This window comes from Pristis pectinata, chromosome 4, assembly GCF_009764475.1.
Source record: "Pristis pectinata isolate sPriPec2 chromosome 4, sPriPec2.1.pri, whole genome shotgun sequence".
NCBI classification, from domain to species: Eukaryota; Metazoa; Chordata; class Chondrichthyes; order Rhinopristiformes; family Pristidae; genus Pristis; species Pristis pectinata.
Window position 1 is genome coordinate 90,639,434 of NC_067408.1, and position 22,528 is coordinate 90,661,961.

The 22,528-nt window shown below is 39.7% G+C and overlaps 1 protein-coding gene across 1 annotated transcript; it reads left to right on the plus strand.

Moving 5' to 3' along the window:
- Positions 1 to 299: 299 nt before the first annotated feature.
- LOC127570074 (T-cell surface antigen CD2-like) lies at positions 300 to 22,158 on the plus strand. Its single transcript, XM_052015331.1, has 5 exons — positions 300 to 474; positions 1,357 to 1,674; positions 12,073 to 12,318; positions 14,712 to 14,840; positions 19,636 to 22,158. The coding sequence occupies exons 1-5, from the start codon at positions 414 to 416 to the stop codon at positions 20,001 to 20,003; spliced, it is 1,122 nt and encodes a 373-aa protein (XP_051871291.1). The 5' UTR covers positions 300 to 413; the 3' UTR covers positions 20,004 to 22,158.
- The last annotated feature ends 370 nt before the right edge of the window (positions 22,159 to 22,528 follow it).

Genomic DNA, 22,528 nt, shown 5'->3' on the forward strand with positions numbered 1-22,528 from the left:
GGACCCCTCATCAGACTCGTTGTTCTGACGAATGATCTCAGACCTGCTGAGTATTTCCAGCTTTCCTGTTATTACTCCCTCTCACAACCTCTCCACTCAATCCTTCGTAACTCTTTCCTTCCACTCTGGACTGCTACTGAAGGGCTTCCAGACGGAGATGACTATCACGTCCCACCTTCCCGTCTTCCTTTGAAACTTACGTATCTTCCACCTCACCGACCAGTATCGCCCCTTCCTCTATCTCTCATAGCTCGTCCCTTCATTCGTTGTGCCAATCAGCCCCCTCGCTAGAGCACTCTGTCAAATCCTTCCTCTTTCTATTCATCCACGCAGATCCGAGATACGTTCGTCAGGCTGCTACAATCCAACAAATTTGCTCCCAGTTTTGAATAAGCAATCACAAATCAGTCAATATGATTTGGTATCAAAAATATTCAAGACAGCTGAATTTAATTTTTCTGCTCGCTGCATCAGGTAAGGGTAGATAACTCAATTACGTTTAACTTTTTTATGCATTAAATTGTACGGTGTGAATTTAATTTTTACTGTGATATAAAACGGGTGATCTCTGTACAGCCTATAAAGTTACAATAGTTTATTTTCCTTCCTTTTTTGTTGGCGGCTGTTCCGACGTCGACCGTTTAATACTAAATTTAAAATATTCACCCAAGTATTACAATATCAAAGAAACTTGGAAAGAGCGATAATTTAACGAGGTTTTCACATTGTACACTTGTAGAGTGGACAGCTGAATTTGTTATATGTTGAAACACTTCGATTGTATCCTTGGTCGTTAAGACTCATCCGTTTTACGGTATCAAACTCTGTGCACCCAATTTAAACAAAACACTGGATTCGAACACTTGCGTGCACGCACAATCTACACATAACTACTCCTGACAGAAGATTCCTCATGATAGCAATTTGTACTTGTCAGCAAGAATAATTATAATATGTTCTCCCTACTTACAATGCTTACTAGTCTTGCAGGTGTTACTTCCAGTTTGAAAAAAAATGTCATTTTATTTTTCATATGAATTATGATAAATCCGTATATTCTCTGAGGAAAGTGAAATTAAACCGTTCGAGTGTCAGGGTTCTCCAGATAATGCCGAAACCTTAGAACCAAGGTGATCCTTTGTGCCAGATTTAAATATCAACTACACGATCACAGTGGACCGGCAATCATTGGAAGCCACTGCCGATAATTCATCCAACAGAGTGGAATAGTTCACCAGAAACTCCACCCGCGGATTTCCTTAGTAGCCTGGAAAAATCTTGTTTCTGTACATTAAAGAGATCCGGTAGATCAAACAAATAAATACATTTAAAACGTTTGCTTTCTTTAACCCACAGGAGTGTTTCCTACAGCAAGTGGAGAAAATGTAGCGATGGTTTACAGCGAACTTGGGACATCAGCTTTTTTAAGTACTCCGAGTAAAATTTCCTTTGCTTTTAATGAGATTAAGTGGTCTAAAGGAAATCTGATGGTTGCGCGGTACAAAGGTGACTCCAAAGCGTATGGAAATTTTACTGGAAGAGTAGAAGTTTTCCAAAATGCCACTCTGAAATTTAACTCCACAACAGAAACTGATGAAGGAACGTACCTCTGTGAAATGTATAAAAATGATGGAAAAAAAGAATATGTCCAACATTTTAAATTGTCTTTGCTTGGTAAGTTTATTTCTTTTAAATTTCTTTAAGACGTGATCAGAGTTCCTTTGGAGTTCCAAAGCATGATTTGTAACATAGTTGTAACGTTGTGTTATATAGTGCTAGATGATTTGTAACATTAGCTTATTAACGTGTATCAGCGGAGAGTGTACCATCTATTCCATAAACAATTCCTTGCTCATACTCAAGGAGGATAGGTTTGGTGCCACAAGACTTGAATGAAGGGAGAGTGTGGATAATGGCCCTGGTACTATGTAAGCCAAATGAGTAGACTAGCTGATTTGCCTAACACTGTATAACACTCTGATTATGATACTGATGCAGATTTTGGTATTAGTCCAGTATCTATCTGGCATTTTAATGGTCTGTTGCTGCTCTGGTGTAAACATTTGATATTGGCACTGTTCTAATAAAGATCTGAAATTCATAGGAATGTAACTGTAGGGTAATTTTATTATATTGGTTAAAAACCAAAACTGCAGATGCCAGAAATCTGAAACAAAATGCTGGAAAATGTAGGTCACAGGAACACAAGAAAATAGGAGCAGGAGTAGGCCACTTGGCTCCTCAAGCCTGCCCATCATTCAATCTGATTCTGACTGATCGATGCTGGCCCCAGCTCCCCTTCTGTGCCCCATAATCCTCAATCTGTCAAATATTTGTCCGACTCCATCTTAAGCATATCTAATGATCTGGCCTCAGCACCCCCAGGAGCAGAGAATTCCAGAGATTCAGTACCTCTGAGAAAAGATATTTCTATGCAGTTCAGTTTGAAATGACCAGCCTTTATTTTATAACCGTGTCCCCTCGTTCGTGCCTCTCCCGCAAGTGGAAACATCTCAGCACTTCCCCTGTCAAACCCCCTGAGGATCTCAGATGTATGAATAAGGTCATCCCTCATTCTTCCAAACTCCAAGGAATACAAGCCCAAACTGTCTAGCCTCTCTCTTGGTAGAACAGCCCTCATCCCAGAAATTAGACTGGTGAATCTCTTTTGGACTGCTTTCAATGCCAGTATATCTTCTTCAGGAAAGGGGACAGAACTGTGTACAGTAGTTCAGGTATGACCTCACTTGCACCCTGTACAACTCTAACAAAACCTCCCAATTGTTAAACTCCAAACTCCTTCACAATAAAGGCCAATATACTGTTTTCTTTCTTAACTAATCGTTGGACCTGCTTGTTAACTTTTATGATTCATGCACCAAAACACTTAGATCCCTCTATGGCACTCATTTGCTGTCTTTCTCCATAGATATAACAATCTACCTTTTGATTCCTCTTCTGCAAGAGGAATTCCTCTTCTACCTCACACTTCTCCACATTAAACCCCATTTACCAGGTTTTCACCCAATCAATCTACTGTATCTATATCCTGCTGCAGATTCACAATATCCTCAGCACAACATGCCCTTCCACCTATTTCCGTATCATCGGCAAACTTGGAAACCTTACGTTTTGTTTTCTTCTCCAGGTCATTAATGTAAATAGTAAACAACTGAGGGCCAGGAATCAATTGCTGGGGTACCCACTGGTTACGTCCCTCCTGAAAATGACCCATTTATTCCAATTCATTGTTTTCTATGTGATAGCCAGTTTTCAATCATACTCACACTCTTCCTCCAATATCTTGGGATCTTAATTTATACACCAGCCTCTTATGTGACACCCCATCAAATGCCTTTTCAGAATCTAAATACATCTCCAGGTTCCTTTCTATTAACTCTTGCTGTCACATCAACAAAGAACTCAAACAAGTTGGTCAAACATGATTTACCTTTCATAACACCACATTGAGTGGATTCAATTATATTCATCTCTCCTAAATGGAACAGGATTAACAATTCAGGTCAAAAACTCTGTTCCAATGAAGGATCTCCAACCAGAAATGTTAACTCTGTTTCTCTTTGTACAGATGTTGCCTGAAATGCTGAGTATTTTCAGCTTTGTTATTTTTGCATTATGATTGGGTGTCCTCGTATAGGTCAGTTATTGTCTGGTACTAGTACACCAGTGCTGATATATTTGGGTGGTGCTGCCTAGAAGCTTGAGCATTTGTTTCCATGTAACAAGCAAAAATTCATTTTAAACCACTTAAAATGCAAATCTTATAGCTAATCTTACTGAAAGAAAAGTTATAAATTCAGCAGTTTGAGTGGTTTAAAATGAATTTACACTGGTACAATGAACAGTGCACCAATCTGCATTTAAGTGCATCTTCTCTAAAAAATAAACTAAAATGCAGACTGGCGCACTGTTCATTGTATCCTTATGTAGCAAGTTATACGACATCAAATCCAAAATCTGCTGACAGCAACAGGTTTCAAGCAAACAAGAACAGAAATTTAAAGATGATTCATACCCAATGAATGGCCAGCAATTGGGAGGTGTTAAGCAACACCAGGAGCCAAATACAAAGCTGCTTTATCCCATAATGTACAATAAAAACTGAAATATCAGTTCCCAGATCAGTATTTGTCTAAAATTCATTATAATAATCTGTTGGTGTTAATTCACTGGGGAATATTTTCCTATTTCTTACTGGAATATATTAGTAAATTGTACTAAGTTTTCTGTTTCAGTAAATTTTATGGTGGAACAATATAATTTTTAAGTAAATGAGTTTGTAACATAGTCTCAATAAACTGTACCCAGTTAACCTACAAAAAACTACCAAGAAAACTTATACATTTGTAATATTTCCAGGATGATCAATAGGATTTATATTTCTGGCTCTGTTTAATCAAAATTTATCTTAATGGATTTCTTTTGTCCCATTTGGCTCATTCTGTGAGCTGATACCAGCTTCTCTTGGGCAGATAACGGCATTTGATTTTACTGTGCAGATTTGGCAGCTATGATGTATGAACATCTTTTAGAGTAATTTTCCGTGACCCAGCCACAACTGGAGCACTTAGGCCATAGGTGGTTCATCTGGACTCACAGGTGCATTCACTTCAGACACCTGATGTGAATTGCGTGGGTGACTTTAGCACAACTGAAAAGATTGTTGTGAATGGAAATAAAATCAGAAAATGCTAAAATAGAAGTCTGAAATGCTTGAAACTGTCATATCTAAAACAACGACTTATCTTTCTCTTTTTCTGTATGTCAAATTGAGGTACTTTGTATTCCAGTTTCTTTGTTACTTGTAGAGTTTGATGGTGCACTTTGAATATACCTTGGCCTTATAATTATCCCAAGTATTATCTTCATAAGAAGCTGTGTGCTATGGACTTAGATTTCTCATAAAGGATTCTGCGATGCCAGTAGGAAATAATTGTCAAAAGATACAGCTGGAATAGAGAGTTCTGATTATGCTACTGGATAGAATTACAAGGCTGAAGTTGTTGTTTATGGGAAAGACCACAAACCTGAGAGTAAATTACTTACTAAAACTCACCTTTCATTATTTGCTTGGGCATAATATGTACTGTAAGGCCATGGGTAAATCACAGAAAACCAGTAACTCTGCTTAGTTTATTGTGAGCCCATGTTTCTTATGAAGGTAAGAGGTGTTGGAATTCCATAGTTCTTAAAATCTTGCATACTGATCTAGAACGGTTACAGTACATAAGTAGGCTGGCAGTCCTTCATGTCCACACATGCTCTCTACTACAGCAACTCACTATCCTCCTCACAATTCACAATACTGGTAAGTTTTGTGTCATCCAGAAATGTAGAAATTGTGACTAGCACCACAAGTCTAGATCACTAATACAGATCAAAAAAAGCAAAGACTGATTCTGGAGAATTCTACTATTCAACCTTCTCCAGTTTGAAAAACAATCATTCACCACACTCTCTGTTGTTTGTTGTTTCACCAACTTTATGTCCATGCTGCCAATGTTCCATTTATGCCATGCGCTTTAACTTTGTGACACCTCATCAAAAGCCTTCTGGAAGTCCAGGTACACCACATTGGTTGCATTGCCTTCATCATTTCCGTCTGTTAGCTTATCAAAAAATTCTCAAACTGATTAAACATGATTTGCTGTTAACAAATCCCTGTTCTCTTACTAATCCACTTCCCTCCTGGTAACTACAAATCCTGTCTGGATAAATGTCTCTAAAAGCTTTCTCACTTTAATATATTTAAGAATTGATAGATTTAGAACTGTAACCTTGGTGATTTTGTTACAGTGTAAAGTGTATGATTCCTTTAAGTTCACACTAACTGCACCTAAATATACCATGCCATTTTGTGCAGTTTTCGTAAATTTTATTGAGACTTTTGATTGTGGAGGTTTTCAGATGGCATAACATTTTAGCAGCTTCATTTTATGTTGAACAATGAGTATTGCCAAACTTATATTTTGGCAGGGGTAATAATTTGTTAATTTGTTTTATTTTAATTGCAGTTAGGTTAGTAATTGAAAGCTATTCCAAATACGTTTAGTTAGGGTGTGAATTCATGAGCTTTATCTTTTCCATCATCAGCTCATGCAACTAAGAGCATCAAAAAGGAGTTATTGAACATATTACTATTGTGGATCTGAAGCTTATAATGTTAATTATTAATTGCAAAGTTATCTAACTCATAGCATTAATCTACCCAGTTAAAAACAATGAAGTAAGGGACAGTATTTAGAGTTACATAGAAATTATCAGCATGAAAACATAACATTCAATACAACCAATCCTATACTAGAGTTTATTCTTCAAATGAGCAGCAGTAATAATTCCTGTTTCTTTCACCTATTCACCCACTTTTCCTTTCCACCACCTCCCTAACATATTCTTAAACAATAACATTATTTTTCCTTCAATCAGCATCTGTGCAATTTCACAAGACTCTACTTAAAAGAAGCTTCCTCTTTTCTTTGACCTAAATTACTGTTGGTTATTATACATTCACTTCCCCATGTTCTATTCAGTGGGGTGAACAAAGTTCCTCTGAGCTATATCATACCATCTCTGTATCTCCATTTTGAAGAGTGCAAAGCTGCTGAATATGGTGGGTACGTGGAACACACTGCCAGCAAAGGTTGTGGGGACAGATACGTTTGGGACATTTAAGAGACTCTTAGATAGACATACGAATGATAGAGAAATGGGGGGCTATATGGGAGGGAAGGGTTAGAAGACATACGAATGATAGAGAAATGGGGGGCTATATGGGAGGGAAGGGTTAGATAGATCTTAGAGCAGGATAAAATGTCAGCACAACATTTTGGGCCAAAGGGCCTGTACTGTGCTGTAGTGTTCTATGTTCTATGTTCTAGTGAAGCAGTTACCATAATGCTATTACAGTGCCAGCGAGCCAGGTTCAATTCCCGCTGCTGTCTGTAAGGAGTTTGTACGTTCTCCCTGTTTCTGCGTGGGTTTCCTCTGGGTGCTCCGGTTTCTGCCCACATTCTAAAGGCGTATGGGTTAGGAAGTTGTGGGCATGCTATGTTGGCGCCGGAAACATGGCGACACTTGCGGGCTGCCCCCAGAACACACTTCACAAAAGATGCATTTCGCTGTGTGTCTCAATGTACATGTGATTAATAAAGATATCTTATCTTACAATGAAACTTAGATATCTTTTCCTCATCCTTAACAACTTGTGTTTTGTTTTCTGGAGCAAAGTGTTTGGCATGGAGCTGAGTGCAAGACTCAGTAAGTCCTTCTGTTGTGGTAGAAACAATGGAATGAACACAATGACCCTGCTGTAAACTATGTTCAGCAGTTCAATATTGCTAATTCTTGGAGCAGTGATACTAGTTAGTGAGCGAGTCTAGTCTAATAAGTCAGTTAGTTTTTTTTTGCTTCTGCTAATTTAACCAAAGGATATTCTGCACCCCAAATTGTGGACAATCTGCACTGAGGGAAGCTTGGTGTCTGGACCCGAACAAACAGATGTGCAACAGATTGAATGATTATGAAATTAACAGCATGAGGACCAAGAAGGAAGTGTATACTGGATTTGATGTCAAATCAGGTACACATAAAGAAAAAAAGGGGAGAAGAATTGGTATAAGAGAGGAGGGAGAAATTCATGGGAAAGTTAAAAAAATTCACATTTTTACGTTTGTAAGTTTTTATTGCCAGACAAGTTAAGAACAGGAGATCATTAGAAAACAGAGCAGGAGCAGACCATCAATACCTTTGGCACTGCTCTGCCATTCATTAAGGTCATGGTTGATCTTCTGCCTCAACACCATTTTCCAGCACGATTCCCACATCTCATGATTCCTTTGGTATCCAGGAATCCACGATAAACGCAATGATTGAGGCTCCACAACCATCTTAGTGAAGACATTTCTCCTTATCTAAGTTTTAAATGCATTACCCCTCATTCTGAAACTATGTTCAGACTCCTCAGGTAAGGAAACATGTTCCCTGCATCCAACCTGTCAAATCCTCTCAGAATCTTCTATGTTTCAGTCAGATCTCCGCTCTTCCTTCTAAACATTAGAGATTACAGTTCCAGTCTGCTCAATCTCTTCTCAATTGGCAAATACACCATCCCTGGAACCACTCCCGTGAATCCTTGCTGCTCTCTTTCTCTCTGTGGCAAGCAAATACTTCCGTAGGTAAGGAGGCCAAAAATGAACATGTTACTCCAGATGTGGTCTCACTAAGGCTGGCACAACAGCAATAAGATTCCCTGCTCCTAGAATGGAGACACAAGGGACCACAGAGCAAAAAATGAGCTGCTGGAGGAGCTCAGCAGGTCTGGACCCACATTTAATGGTGCATGTGCAATCCCTGAAATGATAGAATCATACACAATGAAAACAGGCCATTCGGCCCACCATGTCCATGCCAACCAGTGGAAATCCATCTGTCTTAATCCCATCTTCCAGCACTAGGCCTGTAGCCTTCTATGCTTAAGTGATTCAAGTGCCTGTCTAGACACTTTTTAAATGTTGTCAGTGACTCTGCTTCTGCCATTCTCTCAGGCAGTGCACTCCAAGTACTCACTTCTCTCTTGGTGAAAAAGGTGCCCCTCACATTCCCTCTAAATCTCTTAACCCTTACCCAAAATCTGTGTCCTCCAGTTATATTTACCTCTGATAACAGAAAACGTCATCTCTCTATAATTTTATATACCTCAGCTGTGCCCCTTCTTAACCTTCTCTGCTCGAGGGAGAACAGTCCTAGCCTCTCCTCATAATAGAAACGTTCCACCCCAGCCAACATCCTGGTGAATCTCCTCCATACCCCCTCCATTATCCTTTTTATGGCATGGTGATCAGAACTGTATGCAGTACTCCAGCTGATATCTGACCAGTGTTTGATAAAATTGGAACATAAACTTCCTGCTCTTATATTCAAAGTCCCAATTAATGAAGGTCGGTATCCTATATGCTTTCTTAACCATGTTATCCACCTGTGCTGCCATCTTCAAGGATCTTTAGATTTGCACACCAAGGTCCTTCTATTACTCAGTACTCCCTAGGACCTTACCATTTATGATGTATGTCCTAGCCTCAATAGTACTCCCATCACCTCATATTTGTCAGGATTAGACTCTATCTGCCATTTCACCAACATACCAATCTCATCCTGTAGCCTAAGACTACTCTCCACACCGTCAACAACACCACCAATCTTTGTGTCATCAGTGAATTTATTGATCATGCCTCCTACATCCACATCCAAATCATTCATGTATATTACAAACAGCAAGGGTTGATCTCTGTGGAACACCACTTGTCACAGGCACCCAATCACAAAAATAACTCTACCACCAGTCTCTGTCTCCTATTGCCAAGCCAATTTTGGATCCAATTTGCCAATTTACCCTGAATCCCATGGACCCTAATCTGTTGGACCTGTCTTTCTTTGTTACCTTGTCGAAGGCCTTACTGAAGTCTATGTGAACCACATCTACTACACTGCCCTCATCAATACACTTTGTTACCAACCCAAAAAATTCAATCAAATCAATCAGACAAGATCTGCCCTTGATAATGACATGCTGGCTATCTCTGATCTGTCCCTGCTTTTCCAAGTGATAGTTAATCCTGTCCCTCAGAACTTTTTCCAGTAAATTCCTGTATCCGTAGGAGTTTAGAATTATGAGGGGGGACTTGATTGAAACATATACTGTACATTCCTGAAGGGTTTTGACAGGATGGATGTGGAGAGGGTGTTTCCTCTTGTGGCAGAATTCAGAACTAGGGGTTACTGTTTAAAATAAAGGAATCACTCATTTAAGATAGATCAGGCATTTTGTTTTCTCTCCTAGAAGGGCTTGAATCTTTGCAACTCTTCTCCTTAAAGGGCAGTGAAATATTTTTTAAGGCAGAGGTCTGTGGATTATTGATAAGCAAGAGGGTGAAAGGCTGTCGAGGATAGGTAGGAATAAGGAGGTGAGGTTATAATTGCCGCTGTAACATTTTTGTGATTGAGGTCACAGAAGACGCTGAAGTCAAAGTGAGTATGAGTACAGAGAGGATAACACAGCATTAAGTTTTGTTGAGTTTGTGAGAGAAGTCAAATGAGATCAGGAGTAGCTCAGCACAGAAAGAAAAAATGAAAATGTTTCAGTTGAACCAGCATGGTTTTAGATTGTCATTTTGTACGTTATACAACGGTAGAAATTGTTACAGCATAGAAGGATGCCGCTCAGCTATCAAATCTATATCAATTCCTGTACAGCAATCTTTTCTATTCCATTCCCCACTCTTGCCCTGTAGTCCTGCAATTTATTCTCTTTCAAGTGCCTGTCCAATTCTCTTGAAGGCAAATTTTGTTCCGTTTTTATCAATTTTTAGGCAGTGAATTTCTGATCATAACTCAAGTATGCAAGGTTCTTCCTCACCTTTTGCTCTAAATTTTAAATATGTTCCAACCCCAGAACTTGTATCATTACCACTCTACAACCTATCTAAAGCAGTCCTGATCTTATACGCTCTATCATGTCTCCTCTCATTTTTCTTCATTTCAAGGGAATCAACTGCAGCTTCTCCTGTGTAACACTGAGGTTGAGATCCCTCATCTCGGGAATCATATTACTGCACCCTCTCTTGGGCTTTCACATTGTGCTTGTCAGTGTGGTGACCAGAATTGGATGCAAAACTCTGGTTTTGGCCTTTGTACACATTCAATATAGCCTCTTGGCTTTTGTATTCTATGCATCATTTTATGAATCCCATGATACCATGTGTTTCACTTATAACCAATAAATAATGATAGTAGCAATTTTAAAGTAGGGTTGGTGGTGGTACAACAGTGCAGGGTAATGAGAAGGGAAAAAAGTGCTTGCTAAACAAGGGCAGAACCAAGGCAAGGCCTCAGTAAAAGGACCACACCTCCATTGCAGCAGATTGATCAAGGCCAGCTAAAAGTGGAAATAAACTGCTTTAGAATCAGGAGTGACATCATCAGGTATGAGCTGAGGTCTCAATACCAGCATCCAAAATAGGTTGTGGATGGCAAAACCACTTTTTATGTAAAATCTAGAGCGATAGGTGGGGTGAACCTTTTCCCTGTTTCCCATGCCTTATGGTCATATCAAAATTAGAGCCCCACGTATCAAACTAAATTACTAAAATCCTACTTATAAAATATGCATCGCTTATACTTCACCACATCTTAGCTCTTTGGATTCCCTGGCAGAGAATTTGTGTGAAAGATTTTTCCCTCAGGAGAGTAAATAGATGTAGTAATGTTCCTCAACTGTGTACACGCTCTGAAAGAATGTGTTTTACAAGCTTGGTTGCCTTACCTCGTTAGACAGTTTATTTTAAACAGATCTTTAGTACTTGAAGTAAACTGAACATTGGTCATATTTTAGGTTCAATCTTGCTGCACTCTGGACACTACTTAAATGTAAAGATCGTAGAAAATGTACAATATCATTTCTCACATTGCATGATTATCTGTAATTTCAAAATCCAGTGGTATATTTTCTTAAAGCAATCTAGCTTTTGTAAAATATCTGCAGAAAAGGAGACTATAATCTGATCACATTGATTCACAGGTAATTTTACTTTAAATTTAAAAATCAAAGGAATTAATTGTGAAATACATAACCTTTGAATTTTATTTGGTAGATATTTTCCCTCCTTTCTTCCCATATTCTCTATGCTTATAAGTCCTCATGTTAAGTAATTTCAGTCTTCATCTCAACTCCCTCTGTCCTCCATCCTGTGATTCCATTGATCTCATGTTCTCATTGACCGTCTCTCTTCATACAAACTAATTAGTACGTGTTTGCAATTATTTCCTCATCCTTGCCACCTCTAATGGAATCTGCTCTTGAACACAAATCTGTTCTGATGAAAGGCCATTAACCTGAAACGTTGGTTCTGTTTCTCTCTCCACAGATGTCACCTGACCTGCTGAATACCCTCAGCACCTTCTGTTTGAAAATAACAGAAATGAAAGTAATTTTGAAATGAAAATAATTGTTGTTCTCATTGCCAATTGCATACTTAAAATGTAATTTTTTTCTTTCAGTGAAAGTCTCAAAGCCCGCCTTGAATATTAGCTGTAACTCTCCAAAAGAAGTTAATATAATCTGCAGCGTGGAGAATGGAACAAATGTCAGCTTAACATTACATGATGACTCACTGCATCAAACAGTCCAAGGCCATCATTTAACGAAGATATTTTCTTTTAAAAGGACAGGAAATAGGTCCTATTTTTGCATTGCTAAAAATAAAATTAGTGAAGCTAAGACTGTGAAAATGCATCATTGCGCAGGTAAAGATGTTGAGTTTGCTGATGTATTGGTTGATCCTCAGGAAACTGAGATACTTGAACTTTCCATGATTGTTAAATGATTAAGCTAATAGGGAGTGGTACCTGATCATAAATCCAGGTTGAACTGATTGAAAATTCACCCAAAATGTATTTCGAGACTGAACTGAAAATAGACTTCAGTGAATACTTCTAAAGTGCATCATTTTACATCTGGAGTAGATTGATTTGAGAGCCCTGATCAATAATTAGGATGGACTTTTAATTTACTGCCTGAGTGCAAAATTGACATTGAATATCAGAAAGGAAGCATTGGTTTCTTTGGTTCCATTGGTTTAAATGGAACTGGTAACAAATAATTTCTTTGACTGGTGTTGATCTGCCGTGACTGTTAAGATAAACAATCAAACTTGCAAGAGCCTTTTTTTTTGTTCATATGTTGGAAGATGTCATCTCTGGAATAGGGATATTCATTAGGACTTTTCCTCCTGTTAGCTGCTTATTTACCTTAGTGACTGGAGGTGGAAAGAGTTTCTATCACTTAGCTCTGTCTACAGGTTGTTCCTTCTGCTGTTTAACATGCTACTTTTTAGGTGCAGCAGACACTATTCCTAGCCTGTGGTTCTACAATCCTTATTGAACCAGTGTTGGCCCCTGGCCTGTGGAATAGGCATTAGGTTACGGATTGTGATGAAATACAGTTCTGCAGCTGCTGATGGCCAACAGCTTCCTGTGAATGACTAGCATTGAGCTGCTAGATCTATTTCACATTTAGAACAAAATCAGGTGTCATCATCCCTTAATTCAGTGACAGATTTCTGTGCCATCTGCATTGGAGCCACCATGACATACCACAAAGCTGACTTCTAGGTAGCAAGCACCTGACTACTGGGTAACAAGCACTACAAGGCGCTCAACTTGTGTGCACAGACCATGCAAATCATGAAGGTGTGCTAGCACAGGAAACAGCAGGCTGAAAGAACACTCAGTGTTCAGTATGCTTTCAGCAGAGCAGAGCAGGTGTCAAGATCATAGATGTGCTTTGTGTTCTGCACAACTCACTAGCATAAAGGAAGTAGCCTTTGCCGCCAACCTTACATTAAATTGCAGGGAAACAGGAGCATGAGGGGAAAGAGAAGAATCAGATGGCGGAGGAAGGAAGGGCATAACCTTAACAATCCCTCTCTGCCCAGACCCTTGATGAACATGCAACTGTGGTGGGTCAGCCTTGGAGGACAACTTTGGGCAGCTGTGGGCCTTGAAGACCAAGCTTTGGACTGCACCATCTTAGCGTGGGCTGAATTGGCCCGGGTTGTCTGGTAGACCAGAAACAGGGTACGTCCTGGCTGGTGGACTGTGAAGAGTAAAGTGAAGAGAGCTGGTTTATGCTCTACGGAGACACTGCTGCTCCCTTTAGTTTGGAGAAATTGACGGAGGACACTCTGGAAGCTGCTTTGAAGGATTAGGATTAGGTATGAGAATTTTTTAAAAATAATTTTAGTCCTGTCATTGGACAGAACTCAATAATTGCCACTTTAGCAATGGTGAACACTGCTTACACCATAAGGAAGCAGACATAAGAATGTGCCCTGCAGATATTCACTGTTGCTACTTTCAGTTGTACACAACTATATCCAGCATGTGACAGAAAACTGTGTTTGAGTGTGTCATACTATTTGGTTGATGTGGCGATTATTGTTGAATAGCTAGGAATGTGGACCTGTGAAACCTTTGCAGTATGGAGATTGTCAGTAGATAAGCGACAGGTCTGAGGTGCATTGGGCAGTGTAGGGAACCAATGGTGCAGTTGATGGAATGTATCAAATATGAGTTGACTGATCTTGACAATGTGCATGAAGTCACTCAGCTTCTTGTAGCACCCAGAACCTGACACATTGGCTAAGATGTTTGACCCCATTTCTTGCAGTTTTCTTGAAAGACTTGCTGCCCCTTTGGATAAAGCAGTTATCCACCTTCTCCATCAAGGCTCCAATGCAGCTGCAGAAAACCCTGAAGCTCGTGTTCTCCTTTATGGTGTCATTCTTTAGTGTTCCCCAGGTCAGCACGAGTTCAGAATGATTCCTAGCAACCTGATGCTACCCTTTAAGATACTTAGGCTGGCTTTATATAGTGACTTTAGTTTTAGGTCCTAACTATTCTGATTGCCATTAAGTAAAAATGGATCCCATTAGGACTGTACATAATAAATTAAATCATTTCATACAAATATTAATTGTGATTATAAAATAGCAAATATTTGCATATTAGTATATTGTCTGTCAAAACATACACCTCGTTTCAAATCTTAATATTTTCTATTTAACACATATTGCTAAATTCATACTGTTGCTGTTTTGTTGGCATAATTCATATTTTCATTTATTTCTGTTTTACAGATAATGAAACTCCAATAGATTACATTAAAATTATGATACTAGCAGGAATAATAGCAGTGGCAATGATCATATCATTTCTCCTTATTTGTTTAATTCGAAAATGTCGATCGCAAAGGCAAAGACGAGTCTGTAAGTAATCTGGCTTCTGTTAGATACCAAACATACACCTAGTACCTAGAAATCTGGTAGTAGTAATGATTAAAAAAAGGTGCAACAGATCCAAAAATGGAAGCATAAATGTAGTGTATGGGATATGAGACTTAGGCCTTTGCATTAATCAGTGAATTGGGTTTTAATGTTTATTAGCTATTCAGCTGCATTTTAGACTTAGGATTTGGTGGAGAAGCCCTAAGGTCAGTCACCTCACAACTTGCAGCCTCTGCCCTGATGAACTTTACATCAATGTCCAGGGTCTGTGATGATTGACTTCCAACACCTCCAACTGCCTTCTATTTCATCAGGTACAAATTGAGTTATGGTTGGGTTTTATCTTTGACTTCCTTTTTGTCCTATTTTGGTCAATTGTCTCTGCTGATGTTCAGGCCAGCTGCCTTGTTACAGTTATTGTCATTAAAGCGAATGGCTGGGCTCCTCCAGCACTGTCCTTCTTGTGCAGCTTCCCCACTCCCACATTTATTGTTCACCCATCTAGATTCTGAGCATCAGAATTCCCTTCTAACCAAAGTGCATGTGGTACAAGACAGATCATAAAGTAGATGTCAGTAAACTCTGAGTGCAGTATAAGAATTTTCAAAATGCATTCATGAACCAGGAACAGGAAAGGACCTGTGGTTTAGATTCGGAGATGGTTATAGCAATAAATAAACCAGTAGGACAAGGAATTATCAACAGCCAGTGCTCATATTGTCTAGTGCTCATAAACGACATAAAACATCTGAACCCAAGGGAAATGACAATAATATGGGGACAGTGACCACAAGATAACAAAATTTAACTTCTTTGAATGTCCATGACTAGATGTCAGGTATATTATTTTTAAAGCACCAATTCAACGAAGTGAGGGAGTAGGAAAAGCAAATAAACTGGGCAAGGTTAGTCTACAACATTTGAGTAGAAGTTAAACAACCTAATTCTACCTAGGCAGAACAAATGCAGTCCTAAAGCCAACAAGCAGGATCCTGTATGCATTAACAAACCAAATGAAATAAAAGGGGGGAAAGTTGTGTAAAATGCCTGCATACTTTTTAACCCAGTAAGGATTAAAGGCTCAATGTAGTCAAAATGAGACATAGAGAAAAGCATCGCTTCTGAGGGTAACTATAATTGTCACAAATTATTTCAATATTACACCAAAAGAGCATCAGCAAAGTGAAAAACCATCGAAGACACAAACTGATGATAAACACAAAATAATAAATGCTTTAAACGACTGCTACTTCCAAGTATATCAAAAGTGTCCATGTAAATATGATGAGTGTGTAACAAACAAAAAAGAAATAAATAGCCACGGATAGATGGTATTTATCTCAGAAGACTAAGGAGGAGCTTCAAGAGGCACGGGAAATCATTCAGTGGGTATTGTGGAGATACAGCAGCTGGAAAGGAGAAGAAATAAGGAGTCCGTATCAAAAACAAAGGTAGTGAAATATAGTCTCATTTAAAATAATGGAATGCATTACCTTTTGTTGTGTGGACAGTCTGGAGAAGCTGAGTTGTTCTTGTTGGCACAGAGGAGGTTGCATGGAGATCTGATGGAGACGTTAAGATCATGAAGGGCTTAGACAACAGAGAGAGAGAGAAACTGTTATTACTGTTGGAGGGATTGAGAACCTGTGGTGCACAGAATGAAGGTGAATGGCAAAAGAAATGAAAATGATTCAAGGAAAAGGTTTTAACACAGATTCTTTAGGGTGTGCAATGCACTGCCAGAGGTTGTAGTAGAGGTAGATTGAAATGTAATATCAATGAGGAACTGGATAAGTAGCTGAAAGGAAAGAACTTGCAAGGTTATGGGAAGAGGTGGGAGCATGGGATTGCACATACATCAGGTCGATGCAGATGTGACAAGTTTTTGGCACCCTTGTGTGATTCTGTGAACAGATTGTGCCTGGCTGTGAACTTTGTGTGACTGGGTAGTTTAAGAATACTCATTCTTTAAACACACACCTAAACAGCGATTTTGTGATCAAAGCCACAGAGGCTTTGTAAAAAGCCATACCTAAAGATAGAGTTAGCACTGACTAGAAAGAGGAGGCAAGGGGAAAAATATAGTGGAGGGAAACAAATAGAATGAATGGAGAAACTCCTGTACCATGGGTGCAAGGGCAGTGAACAATTCCTGTTTTGGATGAATTAGTTCACCCCATTAACAAAACGACTGCTCATTTTATCTTCTTAATTAGTCCTGGGGGTGAGGAGGACCTGCTTCCACTTCCGATCTGTGGATTGTCAGGCAGCTGTTTTTTTGGGGAATAGGAAGCTGAAATACACTTTCATCTTTCAGCATACCAATAACTTGGTGGGAAATGGAGGTGGCTGATGGAGAATGATAGTGATGTTGTGGGAGATTATATTGTTCTGCCAGTAAAGTTAAATACATATGATAGCCCTTGCTGATAAGGTAAAGGAGAATCCTAAAAGATTTTACAAAAATTTTAAGAGCAAAAGGGTAGCTAGGAAGAGAATAAGATCGTCTTTTAGAAAATAGAAAATGAGGTCATCTAGGTGTGGAACTGCAAGGAATGGATGAGATGTTTAATTAATATTTCCATACTTACTATGGAGGAGGTCATGCAAGCTAAGGAATTAAGGGATATGAATAGTCATGTCTTGGAACATACCCACATTACAAAAGGGGAGACGCTGGTGGTCTTAAAACATATTGAGGTAGACAAGTCCCCAGGGCCTGACCAAGTGTATCTTTGGACCTTGTGGGAAACTAGGGAAGAAATTGCAGGGGCCCTGGCAGAGATACTTGTATCTTCCTTAGCCACATGTGAGGTACCGGAAGATGGAAGGATGGCTAACGTTGTGTCTTTATTCAAGAAAGGCTGAAAGGACAAGCCAGGGAACTACAGGCCAGTGAGCCTAGCATCAGTGGTGGGAAAGTTACAGGAAGGGATTCTCAGGGAGAGGATCTACCAGCATTTGGAAAGGCAAAGACTGATTAGTGATACTCAGCAAGGCTTTGTGCGTGGGAAATCCTGTCTCACAAATTTGATTGAATTTTTTGAAGAGGTGACCAAGGTGATTGATGAGGGTAGGGCAATGGATGTTGTATACATGGATTTTAGTAAGGCATTTGACAAGGCCCCTCATGGTAGGCTGATCCAGAAGATTAAGATGCATGGGATCCACGATGACTTGGTAGATTGGATTCAAAATTGGCTTGCCCATAGAAGGCATGGGGTAGTGGTGGATGGATGTTATTCTGACTGGAGGTCTGTGACCAGTGGTGATCCACAGAGATCAGTGCTGGGACCTCTGTTATTTGTGATATCTATAAATGACATGGACAAAAATGTAGATGGGCTGATTAGTAAGCTTGCAGACTACACAGAAGTGTGTTGAGTTGTGGATAGTGAAGAAGGCTGTCAAAGGATACAGCAGGATATAGATCAGTTGCAGGTATGGGCAGAGAAATAGCAGATGGAGTTTAACCCAACCAAGTGTGAGGTGTTTTTTGGGAGGAAAAATGTAAGGGTACGTTAGACAGTAAATGGCAGGACCTTAGCGGCATTAATGTACAGAGTGATCTTGGGATCCAAGTCCATAGCTCCATGAAAATTGCAACACAAGCAGACAGGGTGGTAAAGAAGGTGTACGGCATGCTTGCCTTCATTGGTTGGGGCACTGAGTACAAGAGTCAGGAAGTCACATCTGTATAAAGCGGCTGTATAAAGCTTTGGTTAGGCCACATTTGGAGAATTGTGTTCTGTTCTGGTCGTCCCATTACAGGAAGGATGGGGAGGCTTTGGAGAGGGTGCAGAGGAGGTTTACCAGGATGCTGCCTGGATTGGAGAGTATTAACTGTAAGCAGAGGTTTTCTCTGGAGCATTGGAGTATGAGAGAAGACCTGATAGAAGTTTATAAAATTACGTGATGCATAGATAGGGAAGCTAGTCGAAGTATCTTTCCCAGGGTAGAAATGTCAAATACTAGAGTGCATAGCTTTAAAGTGGGGGGGGGGGGGGGGCGCAAAATTTTTATTACACGGAGAGTGGTAGGTGCCTGGGATGCGCTGCCAGGGGTGGTGGTGGAAGCAGACATGATAGTGGCTTTTAGATAGGCAAATGAACATGAAGGGAATGGAGGGATATGAATCCTGTGCAGGCGATAGATTTGTTTCATTTAGTATTATGGTCCGCACAGACATCATAGGCTGAAGAGCCTGTTCCCGTGCTGTACTGTTCCATGCTCTATGATGTTACCAGGACAGGAGGGCTTGAGCTATAAAGCAAAAATGGATTGGCTGGGACTTTTTTCCCTGGTGTGTAGGAGGCTGAGAGGTGACCTTATAGAGGCTTATAAAATAATGAGGGGCATAGATAAGGTGAATGGTCACAGTCCTATTCCCAGGGTAGGGGAGTCTAAAACTAGAGGGCATGGGTTTAACGTGAGAGGGGAAAGATTTAAAGGGGACATGAGGAGCAAGTTTCTTCACAGAGGGTGGTGGGTATCTGGGACAAGCTGCCAGAGGGAGTGGTGGAGGCAGATACAATTACACTTAAAAGACATTTAGACAGGTACGTGGACATGTAAGGTTTAGAAGGATATGGGCCAAATGTGGGGAAATGGGACGAGCTCAAGAAGGTTGGTGTGGACAAGTTGGGCTGAAGGTCCTGTTCCTGTGCTGTATAACTCTGAAAATGGGTTGGTTTGCAGTGACTATCCTAGTTTCCTGTTTCTTTAAGTATATTTTTATATATATCAATGTTAAATTAATCACTTTTTTTCCATCTAGCAAAGCTAACCCCATCCCAAAATGAATGGAAAGAACCCACAGAAATAAATTATGTGAATCAACCAATGCCATCAACACCAGATCCGAGAGAACACCATGTGGAATATAGCAATCCACATCCACGACCAAGACCCCAAATAGCCCAGAAAGGTGGAGAGAGAATGTATGAAGAAAAGGGAGCGTATAGAGCAGAAAGAACACATGGAGGCAGGAGGGGCCCAAGAGAAGAGAGGAGCCCAAGAGGAGGGACAACACCAAGAGAAAAGGCACATCAGGGAGATGCAACACAGAGAGGGGGGAGAGCACCAAAAATGGAAACTAAAGAGCCCAGAGGAGGGAGAGGACCACTGCCTAAGCCACCTGAATGAGCCATTAACTTTGATTTAAAAAATTACTTCAAAAATATTTTTTACATTGAAAATATGCAAAATGAAAATTATTATTTCCTCAAATTCAGCAAGCTGTCTTTGGGCTTACTTCCTATAGGATTGGACCGCAATTTTTGTAGATCACAAATATGAAAGAATTGTTTGCACAACAACCTTCATTTACAAATGAATATTTAAACAGTACTTCTATAACTGCCTTTCAAACTTTAAGACTTTTTACTAAGCGTACACATATATAAATGGTAAGGGGGTTGCATTTGCTAAGATGTTTCGTTGCAGTAATTGTTATCAATCACTTGGATTTTTGTTATTAAATTCATTTTTATATATTTTTATTAGGAATTAAAACAGATTAAAATATTTTAAATAAAACCAGAAAATGCTGGAGGAGTTTTGACAAAAGGTCACCCAATCTATGTTGGGATTCTCCAATGAGAACATTGTGTTGTGCAATACCTTAAATTGGAAGAAGTCCAAGGGAACCTCTGCTTCACCTGGAAGGAGTGTTTGGTTGCTGGATGGTGGGAAGAGGTAAACGGCTGGGTTTTGCATTTTCTGCAGTTGCATAGGAAGATGAAGAAGGAAACTGTGTGTTGGTGGAGATGGAAGAGTGAACCATGGAGTAACTAAGGGGACTGTCCCTTTGGTATGCTGAGAGTGGAGGGGAGAAAGTGTTTCAAGTGTCACCTTGTTGGAGGTAGTGAAAATTATGGAGGGTGATCTGTTGAATGTGGAAGCTGGTGGGTTGGAAGGTTAGGATAAGAACACTATCCTTACTCAGTATGGGAGGATAGGAGATGAAAGAAAAAGTGCAAGTAACGGAACAGAGAGGATAAGAGCCGTGTCAATAATGGTAGAGGGGAAGAAATAGTTAAGGAGAAAGCTATCACAGAACCACTGATGTGGCAAGTGTTATCATCAGAACAGATAGGATGGAGATGGAGACACTGGAAGAATGAAATGGAGCACTTTCCGAAAGCAGGGAAGAGGTATAGTTGAGATGGATGTGAGATCCTGTGACTTGTTGTGGATATTGGTTACTAACTCTACAACCTTAGATGCTGATAATGAAATCATGAAAGCAAAGGGAAGTGTCGGGAGTAGATCATAGCAAAGTGAGAGCAGAGTAGAAATTGCCAGCAAAGGTAATGAAACTTTGAGTTCAGCAGAAGAACAAGAAGGACCAGCAATGCAGTCATCAATGTACTGGAAAAAGGTGAGAGGCAGGAGCTTGAGTAAGACTGAAGCAAGGACTTCCATATATCCTGCACACATCAGGAATAACTTGGAAGTACACAGATTCCTGTTGTTACACATTTGATTTGGAGAAAGTGAGTGGAGTTAAAGGGGGAGTTGTTCAATGTGCAAAAGGTTTCAGCCAGACAAAGGAGGCTGGTGGCTGAGGGCGACAGTTCTTTGTTTCCTTTGAACGACCTGATTCCACATCCATATAATTAAATCTACACTTTTCAACTTGACTGTAAACTGAGTAATTCTTTCCACTTTTGTATTTTTCTACTGGTGAAAGTGGGGTTTGAATTCTCCTGGTGAATAACTCTCATGTATTTGTCACCATTCATTTCTCCGTTACTTGACATGAGACTTATATTAATATGGATTCTTTTACGAAAGAAATCCTTCATGCAAATTTCTATGATATGGTATTTTATCAAAGTACTTTTCTTTCCAGTGGTCATGTGGCACAGTTTACAGCTTCTACAGGTGCATCCCAGCCAGCCCAAAACTGTGCCCAAGCATAGTAAACCCAGCTGTAACTAACTTCTTATTGTAACAGATGAAATTTGGTGTTTGGGTTGACACAATAGTTGGCAGCTGTGTTATTGTTATGTTTTACTGGCTACCTTCCAGCCCTCATTCTCCCACTTCCAGAGTCATAGAGTACTACACAGAAACAGGCCCTTCGGCCCATCTAGTCCATGCCAGCCTGGTTTTCTGCCTAGTCCTATCTACCTGCACCCGGACCATAGCCCTCCATACCTCTCTCATTCATGTACCTATCCAAACTTCTCTTAAATGTTACAATTGAACCCACATCCACCACTTCTGCTGGCAGCTCATTCCACACTTGCACCACCCTCTGAGTGAAGTAGTTCTCTCTCTAAAAGCACTGTAACCTAGAACAAGAAAAACAGCCTGAAAATACGGAGTGAAATGATGTCAGCCAGTGAATCTGTTTCCCTTATTCTTTGGCTCAAAGATCCTCACTTTGCAGTTGGATCATTAAAATGGTGCAAACACCCAGGGTAGCCACATCTTTGAGCCAAAATAGACAAAATAAAAAACATGTAAAGTAATATTCATATATTTTACTGGGTTTATGTGTTAAAAATATGCTTTATATTTCTACTAATCACTTGACCTCCATCTTCATTGCATAGGATATGTTCAATATCTCGTAAGTAAGTCGTAGCCATAATTAATCTCAAATGAATTAAGAAATTATTTTAAAACTAATAACAATGTTATCTTGATTTATTACATTC

Bases quoted from the DNA above. Each gene is read 5' to 3' on its own strand.
- LOC127570074 (XM_052015331.1), top strand. From the start codon at position 414: ATGATTTGGTATCAAAAATATTCAAGACAGCTGAATTTAATTTTTCTG. The intron at 12,319-14,711 runs GTAAAGATGTTG...TCTGTTTTACAG, and splicing joins GAAAATGCATCATTGCGCAG to ATAATGAAACTCCAATAGAT. The intron at 14,841-19,635 runs GTAAGTAATCTG...TTTTCCATCTAG, and splicing joins GCAAAGGCAAAGACGAGTCT to CAAAGCTAACCCCATCCCAA.